This window comes from Drosophila kikkawai, chromosome 3R (genome assembly GCF_030179895.1).
Source record: "Drosophila kikkawai strain 14028-0561.14 chromosome 3R, DkikHiC1v2, whole genome shotgun sequence".
Taxonomy (NCBI): domain Eukaryota; kingdom Metazoa; phylum Arthropoda; class Insecta; order Diptera; family Drosophilidae; genus Drosophila; species Drosophila kikkawai.
In genome coordinates, this window is record NC_091731.1 from 5,870,329 (window position 1) to 5,887,217 (window position 16,889).

At 47.0% G+C, this 16,889-nt stretch overlaps 2 protein-coding genes across 2 annotated transcripts in view; one reads left to right on the plus strand and one right to left on the minus strand.

The window, feature by feature from the left end:
• Positions 1 to 16,889, plus strand: part of lovit (loss of visual transmission) — a 464,165-nt gene that overhangs the window by 373,942 nt on the left and 73,334 nt on the right. The window lies entirely within an intron of this gene.
• On the minus strand, positions 8,010 to 9,328 carry LOC108073520 (voltage-dependent anion-selective channel-like). The gene has a single exon (XM_017165199.3). The coding sequence runs from the start codon at positions 9,264 to 9,266 to the stop codon at positions 8,418 to 8,420; it is 849 nt and encodes a 282-aa protein (XP_017020688.1). The 5' UTR covers positions 9,267 to 9,328; the 3' UTR covers positions 8,010 to 8,417.

The window sequence follows — 16,889 nt, forward strand, 5'->3', positions numbered from 1 at the left end:
AATTTTTCTTTTGCATTGACTTACAGTCACAACTTATTAAAGACAACATAATCTAAATAAAAGAGGGAATAGTTAAAAACTTGCGTATTGATAAAATTGAAAATGATATGTCTTAATTTTTTGGAACCCCTGTAGATATAAAGCAAATTTTGTTAGTCGGAAAATCTAAATCTAAACTTTGTGGTTAATATATGTTATTATATTAGAGCAAAATGCTTGTGAGACACAGTTTAGATCGGCCAAGTCTGCCTAATAATGAAAGTAATTGTGAGATATGTTCCCAACCAATGATGCCATTGGATATGAGGGTAATTACTAGGTGTTAGTATACACTGCCTATGAAATGTATGCAAAGTTGGCTGGAGAGTTCTTCTACATGCCCAGTTTGCTGCCAAAGTGTTACACGGAATAGTCTGCTAGAAGTTGTATCAAGGGAAGATATAGACATAAATAACGGGACCGATTCCGATGGAAGATTGTTGTTAACCAGTGGTCAAAAGAAGAAAAAGAAAAGAGTACCAGAATCAGCGTTCAGAGCAACTGATAGCGAGCCAGTTACACCCATAGATAACAATCAGAATCCAGAAGGCAATAGAAATCAAGCGTCAGAGGAACAAAGATTAGTAGATCGAATGGAAAGTCGATTTAATTCACAACTAAATCAAATGAATTTAACGATTGCAGAACTTACACGACAAATTTCTAGATTGACCGCAAACTCAACAAATCATAGATCAACTGAAGCTGGAGAAAATATTGAACCAGAGTGGGGAAGAAGTATAACTCCTTCATTCGGTTTGAATGGAGATGCTCCTCCTTTCGTCCCAAATGAGTCCCGAGGTCGAAATAGTCAAGAGCGAAGTCGTAGTAGTAATATTAGTTCAGATGTTGGAAAAGTGGCAAACCTTATAAGTGGTTGGAAAGTGCAGTATACAGGAGCTAGAAATGGCATGCCTGTTGGGAAGTTTATTTATATGGTGACTGCATTGACCAATGATTGTCTTGCTAATAATTTTGATATTTAGTGTGATCATATTCACATTCTTTTCGGTGGTAGAGCCAGTGAATGGTTTTGGAGGTATAGAAGAACAGTCGACAAAGTGGAATGGAATAGTCTTTGCAACTCACTTAGATCTTATTTTCACGATCCATTGTCAGACGACGATGTGAGAGAATTAATAAGAGATAGGAAGCAGCAACCCAACGAAAACTTTGACGAATTCCATAATGCCATTATGTTGCTAGTAGATCGTTTACAGTATCCCATAAGCGAAAGTCAATTAGTAACAATACTTAAGAGAAACCGAAGGCCTTTTCTTAGAAAGGAACTGTTCTATTTGGAAATAAACTCGTTAGGAAACTTGTAACGTCCTGTCGTCCACGGGTAGTCAGCGGGACGTCCAGGGTCTGTGCAGATATATTTATTTGGTTCAGGCGTGGTTGCTGTAAGAGATTCCGACCCCGTCCCAGAGTAGAACGCTAGAGGATTATGCCGTAAAGGTATCTTAATGTTTATTTATTTAAAAGGTACAATTTTCAATAATTTCATGCCGGATCTCGATTCTGGGGTTACGCCGTAGTTCCGATTCGTCCTCCTCGTCCCGAGTGCGGCTGTCCGGTAGGGGAATGCCGATAGTCCCGCCAGGGTATGGGCCTTGAAAGCCACCCAATAGCGAATGCGTTCGGACTCGAAAGTCAACCACGAGAGAATGCGTTCGGACTCGAAAGTCAACCGAACCCAGTAGTTGTCGGACTCGACAGTCAGCTCAGCGCCGTTTGTTGGACTCGAAAGTCAGCTCAGAGAAGTTCGGACTCGAAAGTCTGCAGATTCGGACTCGAAAGTCAGCTCGAAGACGTTTGGACTCGAAAGTCTGCAGATTCGGACTCGAAAGTCAGCAGAGAGAATCGGACTCGAAAGTCGGCAGAGATTGGACTCGCAAGTCAGCCGAGAGACTCGGACTCGAAAGTCGGCAGTATTTTGGACTCGCAAGTCAGCAGAGAGAATCGGACTCGAAAGTCGGCAGTGTTTTGGACTCGCAAGTCAGCAGAGAGAATTGGACTCGAAAGTCTGCAGTATTTTGGACTCGCAAGTCAGCAGAGAGAATTGGACTCGAAAGTCGGCAGTGTTTCGGACTCGAAAGTCGGCAGTGTTTTGGACTCGCAACTCAGCAGAGAGATTGGACTCGAAAGTCAGCAGAGAGACTAACTACGATTTATAAGTAGGAACCAGAGTTCCCAAAAAGTGAGTTCGCTGCTAACTACTGGGGAGGTTAACTCGACCCAATCGCAGTCGGCTGCTAAGTGATTACTCCAAGGCCGTGGTCCGCTTTATATAGGCCCTGGCGAGGCTTCAGTGTGGCCAGAGTCCTGTGCGGGATTTTCCCCGAATAGTGTGGCCAGCCTCCGTTCGGTCCAGTGTGACCCTCCTTCAAGATCGGTGGCGCGCGCGCGCATTCAATTCAAATCATGTCGCCAATCCATTTCTTATGTCGCTAAGAGTTTCTATTTTATTCTATTTCCTACTATATTATTCCAATTGTGCGCGTATAAGCGTCACAAACTTATGAAATCTGGTAACGCGAAGAGAAGCTTTTAGTGACGAAGTTAGTAATGCGTTTAATATAAAGAATAATTGGAAAGTGAATGAAATAAGTATAGGCGAACAAAGCGTAAATGAATACTTAAAAGAAGAAGCTTGTGAAATACAAGGAGAAAAAGTAGAAAACGAAAATAAGCTATTGTGTTGGAACTGTAGGAGATATGGTCATAAATATTTTGATTGCCAAGCTGAAAAGAAAATATTTTGTATGGGATGTGGCGCAGAAAATGTGAAAAAAACCAAATTGCGAATTCTGCCAGGAAAACCGCAGAGTGAACGGCTATAACAACAACAACAATTATGGTTTCAATTCAAAAAACTAAGTAATGGGGAAGGAAACTTAGCTCATCCTTCGCCAAAGTACATTACATCTACACAATTGGGGCAATACAGCATAAAAGGCAAGTTGTACCCTATAATACCATACCATGTCCGATTAAGAAACTATAATAATGTCAGAAACAAAATCTTTAACCAGAGTAAAGAAATTGTTCATGAAGTGAAGAACAAAGCTAAGCGAAACTCTTTACGGTTGCGTAACTTTTACAAAAAAGTTAAGGATCAAACGCAAAGATTGACAGTTAGTTTGGATGCCATACTGCATGTTGGGAAAGATATTAGACCATTCGTAGAAGTAAAAATATTTAATAAAGTTTATGGCAGATTATTGGATTCAGGAGCTACTGTTTCGTGTTTAAGCGGGCAAGCAGCCAGGGAATATTTAAATGATAATATGGATTTCAAATTCACTAACTCGGAAGTAGAAACAGCAGGAGGTCAGAAATATAAAATTCTAGGAACTATAAAAACTAAAGTTACATTCCTAAATAAGACAAAAATGCTAACTCTGTACATAATCCCCGATCTGAGACAAGATTTATACTTAGGGATAGATTTTTGGTGCACATTTGGATTGATCTAGAAAAAGGGAAGACTCCTGTCAACCAAAGACTCAGTACACTGTGGATGTTTTCATTGCGAATATACCATGGTGCCCCAGTGAGAGTTCTCAGGATTTTTGATTGGGCGCGCTGTATGATGTCTAGATTGGTGCTGCACGCGTTCCGGCAGAGCTGGGAGCCATACGTCCATATTGGCTTTAGTGTGGAGTTGTAGAGCAGGACCTTGTAGTCCAAACACAGGGGCGATCGGGAGTTTATGAGCCAGTGGAGGCTGCTGGCTTTTAGTTTTAGATGAAGTTTCTTGCATTCAATATGTCTTCGCCATGTTAGGCGTCTGTCCAGGTGGACGCCCAGGTACGTTACCACGTTGACTTCGGGGATCAGTGTGCTGTTCAGGTAGAGCGGGGGGCATGTTTGTCTGTTGAGAGTGAACGTTATGTGCTTACACTTTTGTTCATTTATTTTGATACGCCAGTCAGATATCCACTTCTCGATTACCTTGAGGTGGTTGGCGAGCTGGGCTGTTGCACGGACTGGGCATCTGGAACGGCTAAGGATCGCAGTGTCATCAGCGAAAGCGGAAAATGTTAGCTGGTCGCTTGTGGGGATATCCGCTGTGTATAGGACAAATAGGGTAGGCCCAAGTGCGCTTCCTTGTGGGACTCCAGCTTCGATTGAATAGGTGCCGGATGTTGTTGCGTTGCACCTCACTGCGAAGACTCTGTTGTAGAGGTACGACTCAAGTAATTTGTGTGTGTATACCGGCTGTTCACGCCAGAAAGGCGTTTAATTTCGGGAGCTAGTGTGATCCCGTACGCTCTCCTTTTCTCTCCCTCTTCCTCCGGACTTCCAGTCCCTAGAGCTTCTAATTCGCTCTCCCTAGCTTTAGTTTCGACTTTGTATTCAGTACCAATTTACCTACGATCAAATAAAGACATCGACGCCCGTCGCGTAACACCCCGAGAAGTCTCCGTGTTCTTATTTATTTCGAGTGCATTTCAGACTTAAAGCCGCCCCCCTCCAACATTTGGTCCATCAGAGCCGGATTTCATCCACCAGCAGCTCCGGTGGCTTTAACACCGCATAACATAAGTTTAAGTACATTATTGCTGCCGGTCATACAGTTAGGTTTTGCGAAGCCCAATTCGTCTAACTTTTCTGTATGATTTTGTCTTAATCCAAGTCCGATTAATCCGACACTACGGCAGTATAATAACTAACAATTCCAAGTCCAAAATATTCGTTTTGTGCCAAAATCCAAAAGTGTGTGTTTAAATAAATAGTTCTCAATTCCTCTTCGTTAACTGTGTTCCCGCTAGCATTTATTTACTTTTACATACATAGTCAATACAGTCCACTCCACACCACTACAATCGCTGTCAACATTGAAATTTCCCCAATTCGAGAAATTATATCCAAATAATTACAAGATCTACGGGTTCCAAAATTCATAAAGTGATTGTTTAAATAAACGCCTAAGCCACAGTAAAACTTTCCAATTTCGAATTATTCTTAATTCCTTCTCGTTAACTGTGTTCCTGCTAGCATTTATTTACATTACATACATACTACAAATACAGTCCACTTCACTCCGAAATATAATATATAAATATATAACCCAATATATGAATATTCATGAACGTACTACATACATACATGCTACAATTACTGTCCGCAGCTACTACAATTATAAATTGATTTAATTCGTACAGATATTTGTTTATTTCCTCCCTTGCTCTATCCTGAGCTGAACTCCACCTAAGCAATTAAATATACATATGTACATACATACATAAATCGTCTGCAAGTCGACGCTCCAATATTTGGCAATTTTTTCCGCCTCTCCTTATCTCCGCTATTTTGCACTTGCATACGACAAGTGCACAAATATACACACACACACGTATTGGTTCCGAAATACAGCACCGGTCAATCAAATAAGACCAGACAAATAAAATAATTTTAAATTATTTTATATTAAAATTCCAACTATCCGATTAAGTTAGAAATCCAAGTGTGCTTCCATATCCGCATTAGTGTGGCCGTATTTTCGTAATTCCGTATTTAATTCAAAAATTCTCGATTTAAATTCCATACGAGAAAAATACAATTTTCCACAAATAATAATTATTTCGAAAATAATTATTACGAGCCCGATTGGTTCCTAAATTCCCAATCCAACTTCGACCTATAAAGAAATATCCAGAATGGCTCCTTCAATTTTAGACAAAATTACTTTGATCTGTGACTGTCTAAGTCACTTCGAGTCCAGAGTCTGCAATCCAGCAGCGCCCACTCCATCCAAGTACTCTTGCCAAATCCATCTCGACCAAGTTCGAGCGCTATGGGGATTTTGTGTGTTTTGATAGCGCCACCAAAAGAGAGAATGTGGGGCAAACCCCTAAAAGACAGCAACTAAATGATAGAATGTAGTTCCATTTGAGCCACACGATTTTAGATTCTTTTTTTTGTATCCTACTCCAGATTATAAACAATGTTCCCACGTCTACGTAGCGCCATCGAAATGGAGAGCAGACGTACACGAGGTATAAATTCCTACCGTTGCCGAGTCTGCCACGGAGTCCACCCTCTACGGAAGTGCCGCAGATTCTTGCGGCTGAGCATCGAAAAGAGGCTCCGCGCGGTCCTCGCGAATCGCTATTGCGCCAACTGCTTGGCTCACGAGCATTCGGATGGAGCGTGCCGCCGTGGCGATAGGTGCAAGATCTGCAACGGAGAGCACCACACACTGCTGCATATGCAGGAGCAGCCGCTGTATTTACGCCGTTCCCGTCAGTTGACGCCGCCCTCTCTTCGCGCTTCAGCTTCTGCTCACCACGCTTCGACCTCTCTTCACTACGCTTCGACCTCTCCTCGGCGCTCTTCGGCCTCTCCTCGGCGCTCTTCGGCCTCTCCTCGGCGCTCTGCGGCCTCTCTTCAGCTGTCGTCGGCCTCTCCTCGGCATTCTTCGGCCTCTCCACGGCATTCGTCGGCCTCTCCACGAACCGCGGCATTCGCCCCGCAGGGAGTTCCGACAGGGCCTTCACTGGCCACGTTGCTTCAGCGATACCGCGTGAACCTCCTCCCGACCGCGCTGGTGCGGATTGACACCGGGATGCGAGTGTTCGACACAGCGGCGCTTATCGACGCATGCACGCCTATGAGCTGCATTGACGCGTCGCTGGCGACTTCTTTGCGACTTTCAACGACAGCGGTGGGTGCTGAACAGATCTGCTCAGCCACCGTCGGCTCGAAAACGAACGCCCATGTCCGGCTCGACCTCGTTTTCAAAGTGGAGCCTCACGTGCGCGTCTGCACTCTGATCCGACAGTTGGATGAGACTGTGCGGGCCTATTTCAAGGACATCACCTTGGCTGATGAACGGTTCTACCTTCCGGCTACGATCTCCGTCATCCTGGGTGCGGATGTGTACCCCAAAGTTATGCAGCCTGGGTTCCTGAAAGTGCAGGATGGATTGCCGGTGGCCCAAAGCACCGTATTTGGATGGGTCCTGTCCGGGGCCTGTCACACGCCGTAATGAGGAGCAGACTTTATTGCAACCCATAGTGATTGCAAGGGGGGCGGAATGTTCAGGTCAGGAGCTTTCGTTTCCCCCCCGCGCGACTCCGAAGCGCTCCCGCTTCTGCAAAGCTCCTCAGCGCGCTCTCGCTCTCAGCTTGCGCTCTTGCGCAGCTTGCTCTCTCGCTCTTCTAGCGGAGGCTTTCGACTCTGGGCGATCGGCGGTTCTGATCTCTCACTCCAACTTGTACATTTAATTCCTTTTATGCCAGCAAATAAAGCGGACCGAGTCCAGAACATTTTATATTGAAAATAACCACGCCCCCGGCCTACTACTCTCATTTCGTTTGGTGGTGATTTTCTCTTTCGTGCGGTGATTTCTACGGTGTTTTCGCTGACTGCGGCGCGGGAGTGCTTTAATAATAATTTGTGCTTATCTGGAAATATTGAAGGAATAATTCCCCCCCCCCCCAGCCGAACACTTGTGGTTTTTTTTTTTTTTTTTTTTTTTTTTTTTTTTTTTTTGGATTTTTTGCTTGTTTTTTCTCTGGCTCAATGGCTTGTGTTTGCCGTAGCAGTGGGTTCGATAATGCGGGCCCATCCCCGCAGACATGACATAGGCCTTGGGCGACCGTGTGTACATTGGCTGTGTTTGTGGTCACGACTCTTCTTAGCCGTACCAACCATAACTGTTTTGCAATTTGCTTTGCTCAACTTTTTTGCTTTCGCTTTCTAACTTTGTGTCTCAGATAAACCTTTCTTTTCATAAGCGTTTTCCTTGATCAGTTTTTTCTCAACGTTTTGACATACATTTCGTAATCATTTGTTTTTTATGTAAATGCACAACGAAAAGTTAAAGGATTAATAATGATTGTGGTTTTTGTGGGATTTTGTGCATTTTGATAGCGCCACCAAAAGAGAGAATGTGGGGCAAACCCATAAAAGACAGCAACTAAATGATAGAATGTAGTTCCATTTGAGCCACACGATTTTAGATTCTTTAGTTTTGTTTAATAGGTAAATGTATTTTTACTGAATTGTAGTATTTTGCCAACAACAAATTTGCTAATTTTCAATGCACTAAACAAAGCTACATCCAACGACGACGGACTGCGGACCCCATTCCCCTTGCATCATTTTTGCTGGCAGTGTCTCTGGTGTTCTCTGCAAATTCGGGAGGCTGGGTCAGGGTCTAATCGTTAAGATGTGAAAGATTCTCATTATAGTTTGAATGTGTAGTTGTTTTTTTAGTTTGTAGAATATCTGTTCACTTTTATTTTGTTGTTCTTGTTGTTACTGCACTTTTGCTATTGCTGATTCTGCTGTTGTTGTTGTTGGGCGTGTGGGGATGTTAGACAAGTTCAAATATTCCTCGACTGGCGCGGGGAAGCATCGACTTAGGCCTCCAGCTCCAGACCAACACCGATCTTGTGGCCGCCGGCATTGAAGTTCTTGCCATCGACCAGCGTGGACAAGGTCAGAGTGATGCCATCGCGCAGCTTCTGCTGGTAGCCCAATCCAACCTGGCTAGCGTTGTTCACCTTGGCGCGCACGCTGGCATCATCGTCCAGCTGGTATTTAGCGCCGATGGCGAACTTGGTGTTGCTGGTGCCGCTGGCCCACGACAGCTGCACACCCACATCCAGCTTGTCCGAAGTGCGCTGGAAGATAGAGCCGCTGAACTCCTGGCCATCGTTGACAGCTGTGTGCAAGACAAAGTCCTTGGTGGCATAGCCAAGGGCAAAGTTGTTGGTGGTCAGCTTGGACTGCTGTGTGTCAAATGCGCTCTGGTAGCCGGCCAACCATCCCTGGTAGCCAAGCACGGCAGAGGCGTTGATCAAGGGGCCCTTCAGGTCAATGTTGACATCGGAATCGGCCTTGACATTCTCATGGCCGTAGGCCACCTTGAACTTGCCGCTCTTGTTGCCAGACTGGGGGGCAAAGTTACCCTCCAGGGAAAGCTTCAGACCCTCGAGCAGCTGATCCTGGACAGCGACCTCGGTGAACAGCGTGTTGTCTGTGTTCCACTTCTCAGTGAGGGTCAGGCCATAGTCCTTGACCTTGTACTTGGTCTCCAGGGAGCCGAAGACCTTGCCAGACTCCTGGTTGGAGTGTCCGGCTGTGTTGAACTCGATGCCCGACGAGGTCTTGGTCTTCGGATCGAGCTTCCACAGGCCGAAGTTGTAGCCTTTGCTGAAGATGTCGCGAGCCTGCTTGCCCAAATCGCTGTATGATGGAGGAGCCATTTTGGATGAGCTTGAGTTTTAGAGTGTAATGCGAAACGCAGAGGAACAGAGACAACCACGAGACCCACGAGAAAGAGTACGAAGATTGTTCAGAGCTGATTTCAGTTGGGTTAGAGGGCGCGGAGGACACCTTGCCTACTCTTAAGGCAAAATACGACTACTCCTATTTTATTTATGGACGATGTGCCGCCCAGCTCATGGAACAGATCGATACGATCTCCTCCAAATCGTCTCCAGTCCAACCTCCTGCGCCCCAAAATTCCTTCCCGTCTGGCTGTCGGCTTCCTCCGTGCGAAACGGAAGTTTTCTCGGGCGATTATCTTCGCTGGCCGACTTTCCGGGACCTTTTCACAGCGGTCTATATCGACAATCCTACGCTGACCCCTGTAGAAAAATTGTTCTATTTAAATGCCAAGACGAGTGGTGAAGCTCATTCCATAGTTTCAAATTCGCCACTGACCAACGACGGTTTCCGCTCAGCATGGAAAAACCTATCTGAGCGTTTCGAAAATAAACGCGCATTGGTCAACAGCCAACTGAAGAAATTGTTGAACATTCAGTCCATTGAACGTGAGTCCTCGGCAGCCTTGAAGGAGCTGCAAAATACAATTCAAAATTGCCTCACATCCCTAACTCTGTCCGGCTTTCCTACGAATAATTGGGATTGTCTATTGGTTTATTTGTGTTCCACGAAGCTTCCAAAGCTGACGCTCTCATTATGGGAGCAGTCCTTACCAAATAAAACTGAAATTCCGACGTGGCGAGAATTAGCTTCTTTCCTTACTGAGCGCCATAGAACTCTGGAATCTATAAATTCTATCCAACCTCTTACGATACGCCTCAGTCCGTCCAACCCGAAAAAATCCATCGTGGCACCGCGAGTACTACAATCCTTTAGTACGCGGATTGTTAACTTATCCAAAAGATGCGATTTGTGTTCTGCAGAGAACCATCCCGTGCGTAAATGTCCACGCTTCCTCCAAATGACGATAGAAGATCGTACTTCATACATTGAGAAAAAGCAGTTGTGCTTAAAGTGCTTTGCAAGCGGTCATCCACTCCATAATTGTACAAGCGCCCACAACTGTCTGACTTGTCACGGTCGGCATCACACATTGTTGCATCCAAGCAACACTTCATCCAGTGTTCCGAATCCTCGTGATGACGCACCACAAATTCCTGCACCCATCCAAAGGATTTCCTCGTTCTCCACACGAGTGACCGCTTCTGCCGATTCCTCCAATTACTGGGTTCCGTACGACGACAGCAAGAGCAGACGTTCCCGAGGTATTTTATCCTACCAATGCCGAGTCTGCCAAGGGAACCATCCAGTCCCTAGAGCTTCTAATCCGCTCTCCCTAGCTTTAGTTTCGACTTTGTATTCAGTACCAATTTACCTACGATCAAATAAAGACATCGACGCCCGTCGCGTAACACCCCGATAAGTCTCCGTGTTCTTATTTATTTCGAGTGCATTTCAGACTTAAAGGCGCCCCCCTCCAACACCGGCAAAAGTGTTTTTATTTTGTGCATGAGGCCGTTGAGCCAGACGCGGTCGAATGCCTGAGAAACATCGAGAAATATCGCGCTGCAATATTCTCGATGCTCGAAGGCTGTGCGAATTTCTGATGTTATTCTGTTAACTTGCTCGATAGTTCCATGTTTTTCTCTGAAGCCAAATTGATGAGCGGGATGATGTTGTGAGCTCCCAGATAAGGAATTATGCGCTTTAGTAGGCATTTTTCAAATAACTTGGACAAGCATGATAGTAGACTTATTGGTCGGTAAGAAGATGGAGTCGTGAGGTCTTTTCCGGGTTTCGGTATCATTATAAATATAGATTTTTTCCATTTTGTTGGGTAATGGCCGAGACTTATGATCCCATTGAAGATTTTACAGATGACCTCAATGGCACAATTCGGAAGTTCAATTATCATTTTTTGAGTTATTAGGTCATCGCCGGGAGCCTTTTTCGGCTTCAGTTCCCTTCGCTATCTCGTTCGGACGAAATGATGCTGGAGTAGATTCCGTTTCAGTGTGGATTTGCGGTAGTTCAAATGGATTTGCAGCAGGGTTCGGCTGGAAAACGCCCTGGAGATGTGAGGCAAAAGTTTCGGCTCTGTCTTTGTCGCTGCGGGCCCAGCAACCAGATGACTTTCTTATCGGGGTGATGGTTTCAGCCGGTGAGCTTAAAGTTGGGTGAGCTCTCCATAAGGGATGCTTTGTGCTAGTTGGCGAGAGTTTTTCAATATATCTTAATTGTGCTTTTTCGGCATCTTGCTTCAGGGCCCGGCTTAGTTTGCGTGTGGCTTCATTTAGACGTTGCTTTGAGCATGGCGATCTATTGGTTAGCCACGCCCGTCGCAGACGCCTCTTTTCTTGGAAAAGCTGTTCAATATGCTGGTTCGTTTTGATTTTGATTTTTTGCACATCCATCTGTTGTGGTGTTGAGATTCTGGCTGCAGTCACAAGTACCTCTTCCAGTGCGGAGGTCGAGGATGTCGGCTGCAGTATTGAGCTGGGGGGCTAGCTCAATGTGGGAACTCACATACTTTTTGTATTTCATCCAATTGGTTCTGTGCGACGTCAGCCTATCGGGGCGATCCGTATTTTCTGGGCTTTGAAGGAGGGTTATCAACAGCGGCGAGTGATCTGAAGAAAGGTCTGGAAGGGCCTTGGCGTTTATTAAATTGCGTGGGATGTTTTTAGTAGTCACCGCGAAGTCAATTAGATCGGGTATCTTTCTGGGGTCTGCGGGCCTATATGTGGGGCTACCAGGGGAAACGTAGTCCAGTTTATTTCTCACATTGATGAGAGCGTTATACAGTTGGCTTCCCTTGGGGGTCACGAGGCGCGATCCCCAATGCGTATGCTTGGCGTTGTAATCTCCTGCAGCTATAAATCGATCTCCAAGAGAGTTGTAAAAATCCATGAATTGACCTTCAGAGATTGTTAAGCGAGGAGGGCAGTAGACAGCAGCAATGCAAAGGTTGCCGTTACCTGACTGCACTTTTATTGACGTAGCTTGCAAGAAATTTGTTGCAAACCTTTGGTGAAAATGGTATTTGATACGTTCTCTGATAAAAATGCCGGTCCCGCCGTGGGCTTTACCATCTGGATGATCTGTGCGGTGGAAGGTATAACCTCTTATATGAAAGTTGTATCTGCTTGTGCGGTGCGTTTCAACCAGTAGCATGGCGTCGATGAGGTTTTCATTTACGAATTGTGTTAGTTCCAGTTTATGCCGTGAGACGCCGTTGGCATTCCACGTGGATATACGTAGATTAGACATTGATTATTTCGACTGTTGTGCTACAAGCAACTGTATCACCATATTCTGATTCTGGACGAGCGTTTGCATGGTCGTTTTCATAAATGACATGAGTTCCATCATAATTTGTTGCATGGCATGGATTCCAGGTTCCTGGGGCCTGCTGAGCGTTTACTGAGTTTGAGGGGGGAGGATTTTGCATACCTGTTCCTAGAGCTTCAGCGTAGGAGATGCCCGGGAGGGGCATTTAGCGGGCCAAAAGAGGATCTGTCTGCTTTGGCAAAACATACATCTGGAGTAGTTTTTGAATTATAATACACATTTTGTGTATTTTGTTGGCGTGTAGCTGTTGCTCGTCGCATGCGACTCTTCAGCTCCTTGTAGACCACGCAGCCTCTTGCAGGGTATTATAATTTCAGTCAGAAGTTTGCAACGCAGTGAAGGAGACGTTTCCGACCCTATAAAGTATATATATTCTTGATCAGCATCAACAGCCGAGTCGATCTAGGCATGTCCGTCTCTCCGTCTGTCTGTCTGTCCGTCTGTCTGTCTGTCTGTTTCTACGCAAACTAGTCCCTCAGTTTTAAAGCTATCCATATATATGTCGGAACGGGCCGGATCGGACGACTATATCATATAGCTGCCATACAAATGTTCGATATATTTTTAGAAAAAAATTATAACTTTGCTGTTTTTCAACATTTTTGCACCATTTTTTAGATATGGCCATTTTATATTATTTCAGAATTTTGGTGAAAATTTTATGAAAATCGGACGACTATATGATATAGCTGCCATAGGAACGATCGAGAAATAAATAGGAAAAAAATTATAGCTTCGTTGTTTTTCAACGTATGTTTATCTACTCTGAGATATAAGCTTTTTTTATTATTCTAGAATTTTGATTTAGAAGCGATCGGTAAATGTATAAAATATATAAAGTTGGGAATGTAAAACTGTAACTGTCAAACTGTAAACATAATAAGTATAGGTAAAATGTAATGAAACTCTGTTTTGTGAGCGTTTTCAGCATTTAAATCTATAATATAAACATCGAAACCAATCTGCAAGGGTATACAAGCTTCCTTTCTTGTTTTTTTTTTTTATATATATATTATTTTATTTGAAAACATAACATTTAAGACTATAACTACATATATAACACAGGGTTGCTCGGAAGGAGCAACAGAAACAGTGTAGAGGGCCGTGTCGCACGGTACCCCCGCTAGGCATTCGCGCGATATGCAGGCCGCCTACTCCGCTCGCGTCCTTCTCTCGTTCTCCAGGGTCCTCAGGATCTTCAAGACGCTTGCCACGAACATGGCTGTCGCATCCCAGGCCACCTGGCTGACCAGCATGGTGGAAACCAGGTTGTCCACTGAGATGGCCGTACTCACGACCTCCTCCAGCGCCTGCCGCTCATGATGGAAACGATGGCAATCAAAGAGTACGTGGTGCGCGTTCTCTTCCACCCTGGTTCCGCATTCTGGGCAGTGATCCTCGGTGTCGTGACCGAAGCTTTTGAAGCATCCGTGACCACTGAGAGCCTGTGTCAGGTAGAAGTCGACTTCTCCGTGCTTCCGACTTATCCAGCTCTTGATGTCTGGAATCAGGCGGTGGGTTCAGCGGCCTTTGATGGATCTGTCCCACCTGTCCTGCCACCTGACAACGCTTCTGCGTCTGGCACTGCTCCTGGCCTCGCGCCTTGCCGTTGGATTATCCGGCACGCTATGGAGGCGGGCTTCCTGCACTAGATCTTCTAGCGGCACCAGTCCTGCAATGACCAGGGGCCGCTTCGTCGGAGACGGTCCTGAAGGCGCACGCTACTCTCAGAGCGCTGAAGCGGTAGGTTCCTTCCGCGCCCCTCACGTAGCTTTTGACCTTCGCTGCCTCTTCCCAGACTGGGGCTGCGTAGAGAAGTTGCGAAGTTATCACACTCGTGAGCAGCTTCCTCCTGCGCTGCTTAGTGCCTCTGGTATTTAGCAGGATTATGGAGAGAGATCTTGCTGTTTCGCTGGCCTTTTTGTGGATATACTCCAAATGCTCTCTGAAGCAGAGGCGTGTATCCAAGATGGTAATTGGGAGGCCGCCTACCCGTATCTCGGCCGTCTCCACGCGCTTCCTGCTGGAAATCAGTACTGCTTCCGACTTATGCGAGGCAAGTTCTAGGCCGCCGACTGCCAGCCACGACTCGACCGCTCTGATCGCGCTGTTTGCCGCTGACTCTGCCTCTGCCAGCTCTTTCGCTACGACCACCAGCGCCACGTCGTCAGCGAAGCCGACTATGGTGGTGTTTGCGGTAAGCGGAAGGCTAAGCACTCCATCATACATCGTGTTCCAGAGTAGAGGACCCAGGACGGAGCCCTGCGGGACTCCGGCTGAGACCTCATGCGTTCTGGAGCCCGAGGAGGTATCCAGGATGAGCATCCTCTCGCTGAAATAGCTGCGGATGATCCTCAGTAGGTAACCGGGGATGCTGAAGGCTTCCATGGCCTCCAGTGTCCGCCTCCAATCCGCAGAATTGAACGCGTTTCGGATATCTAGCGTTACCACTAGGCAGTTCTCTTTGGCGCCGTTTTTCCATCTTGTGCCTGCGATGGCATTCGCGGCCAAGTTGGTGACCATTTCGATGGTGTCCAGAGTCGATTTCCGTTTCCGAAAACCGAACTGGTTTGATGAGAGTCCTCCCGCGCGCTCTATTGCATCCTCCAGCCTCGCAACAATCACCTTCTCGAAGATTTTCCCGATCGTGTCCAGCAGACAGATGGGTCTGTACGACGACGCCTCTCCCGCGGGCTCCCCCGGCTTCGGCAGAAGAAGGAGCTTCTGTCGCTTCCATCGCTCTGGGAACGATCCTTCCGCCAGGCACTTGTTGAAGATCTCGACGATCACCTTGGGATGCAGGGAGAGCAACATTTGGGTCGCCCTGTTAGGGATCGATTCGGGACCCGGTGCCTTCTTGTTGTTTAGGGACCTCGCGGACACTATAATTTCCTGGTCCGAGACCGGGCAAATCTCCAAGGACTCGCTGCTCACGGGGTAGTGCAGCGGATGACCAACTGAAAAAAGCACCCGAACTATGCCTTCCAGGGCCTCCGGGTCCGATGATTCTTTACTGCCGGCGTTCACGCGCTTCACCACCTTTTTGTATGCCCCGCCCCATGGGTCATCCTCGACGTTATCGCAGAGCTTAAGGAAGCACTCTCTTTTGCTGGTCCTTATCGCATTCTTCAGGGCAGCCCTTGCGATCTTATACGCCTCGCTACGGGCTGGAAGGTTCGGCGAGCCGCGCGCTCTCTTGGAGGCAAAATGAGCGTAGGGTAGTTATGTCGTCATTCCACCAGTAAACAGGTGTGTGGTGCCTTCGGAACGTTTTCCGTTGCTGCATGCTTGCGTCACATCCACGCTCGACCGCGACCGCCAGCTTGAACGCAGCGACATTGGCACTGTCTGTCTCATCGGTGGCTAGGCCTGCTAGGGCACTCGAGAACGCTTGAGCGTTGAACGTGTCCTGCCGGTACGCCTTGTTTGCGCTAGGCGGAGCCGATCTGCGGGGTGAGTTCTCGGCGAGGGAAACGAGGATGGCCTCGTGGTCGCTGGCTGTGTAAATTTCGCTAATTTTCCACCTGGCTTGGCAGGCTAGTGCACTGCTAGCGTATGTAAGGTCTATTATGGACCCTGCTCCCGCCCTATTGAAGGTTTGCTGGGTACCCTCGTTGAGCAGAGCGATATCCAGGGAAGCGAAGGCCTCCAGGGTGGTGCGGCCTCGGGCGTTGGTTGTGGGCGACCCCCAATCCTGGGCCCATGCGTTGAAGTCGCCGCCCACTATTGAGTTGCTTCGTCCCCGGATGTCGTCGCCGAGCGCTTCAATGATGCTGCTGAACGCCTCCAGGGTGAGGCTCGGAGCCAGGTAGCAGCTATACACCCACACCCCGCCAGCTCTACCACGAACGAAACCATCCGCCGATCTGACGTCGGACAAGTGAGTGTGTTCCCGTCCACACATTCATAGCGCAGCCTTGCCGGATCGGTCCGTGGCCCAGCCGTGTGTGCTAGGAGCCTTGTATGGCTCGCTGAGCACTGCCACCTCCACGTCTAGGTCGCGCACTGTCTGCATCAGCGGGTCCTGCGCGGCCCTGCAATGATTCAGGTTCAGCTGAATCAATTGCATGACGCATTACGGGGGCTGGCTAAACTGCTGCTGGAGCTCCTTGGCGGGCAACTTTTGCTGCCTGCCTGGTGCCTCGTCTCCTTCTTGCCGGACGCAGCGCAGATAAAGCATTTTGGCTCGTTAGAGCACTTTGCAGCTTTATGGCCCTTTTCCCCGATAGCATCTTGGGGGGCCCGTCCTT

Coding starts and splice junctions, on each gene's coding strand:
- LOC108073520 (XM_017165199.3), bottom strand. CDS start 9,266: ATGGCTCCTCCATCATACAGCGATTTGGGCAAGCAGGCTCGCGACATC.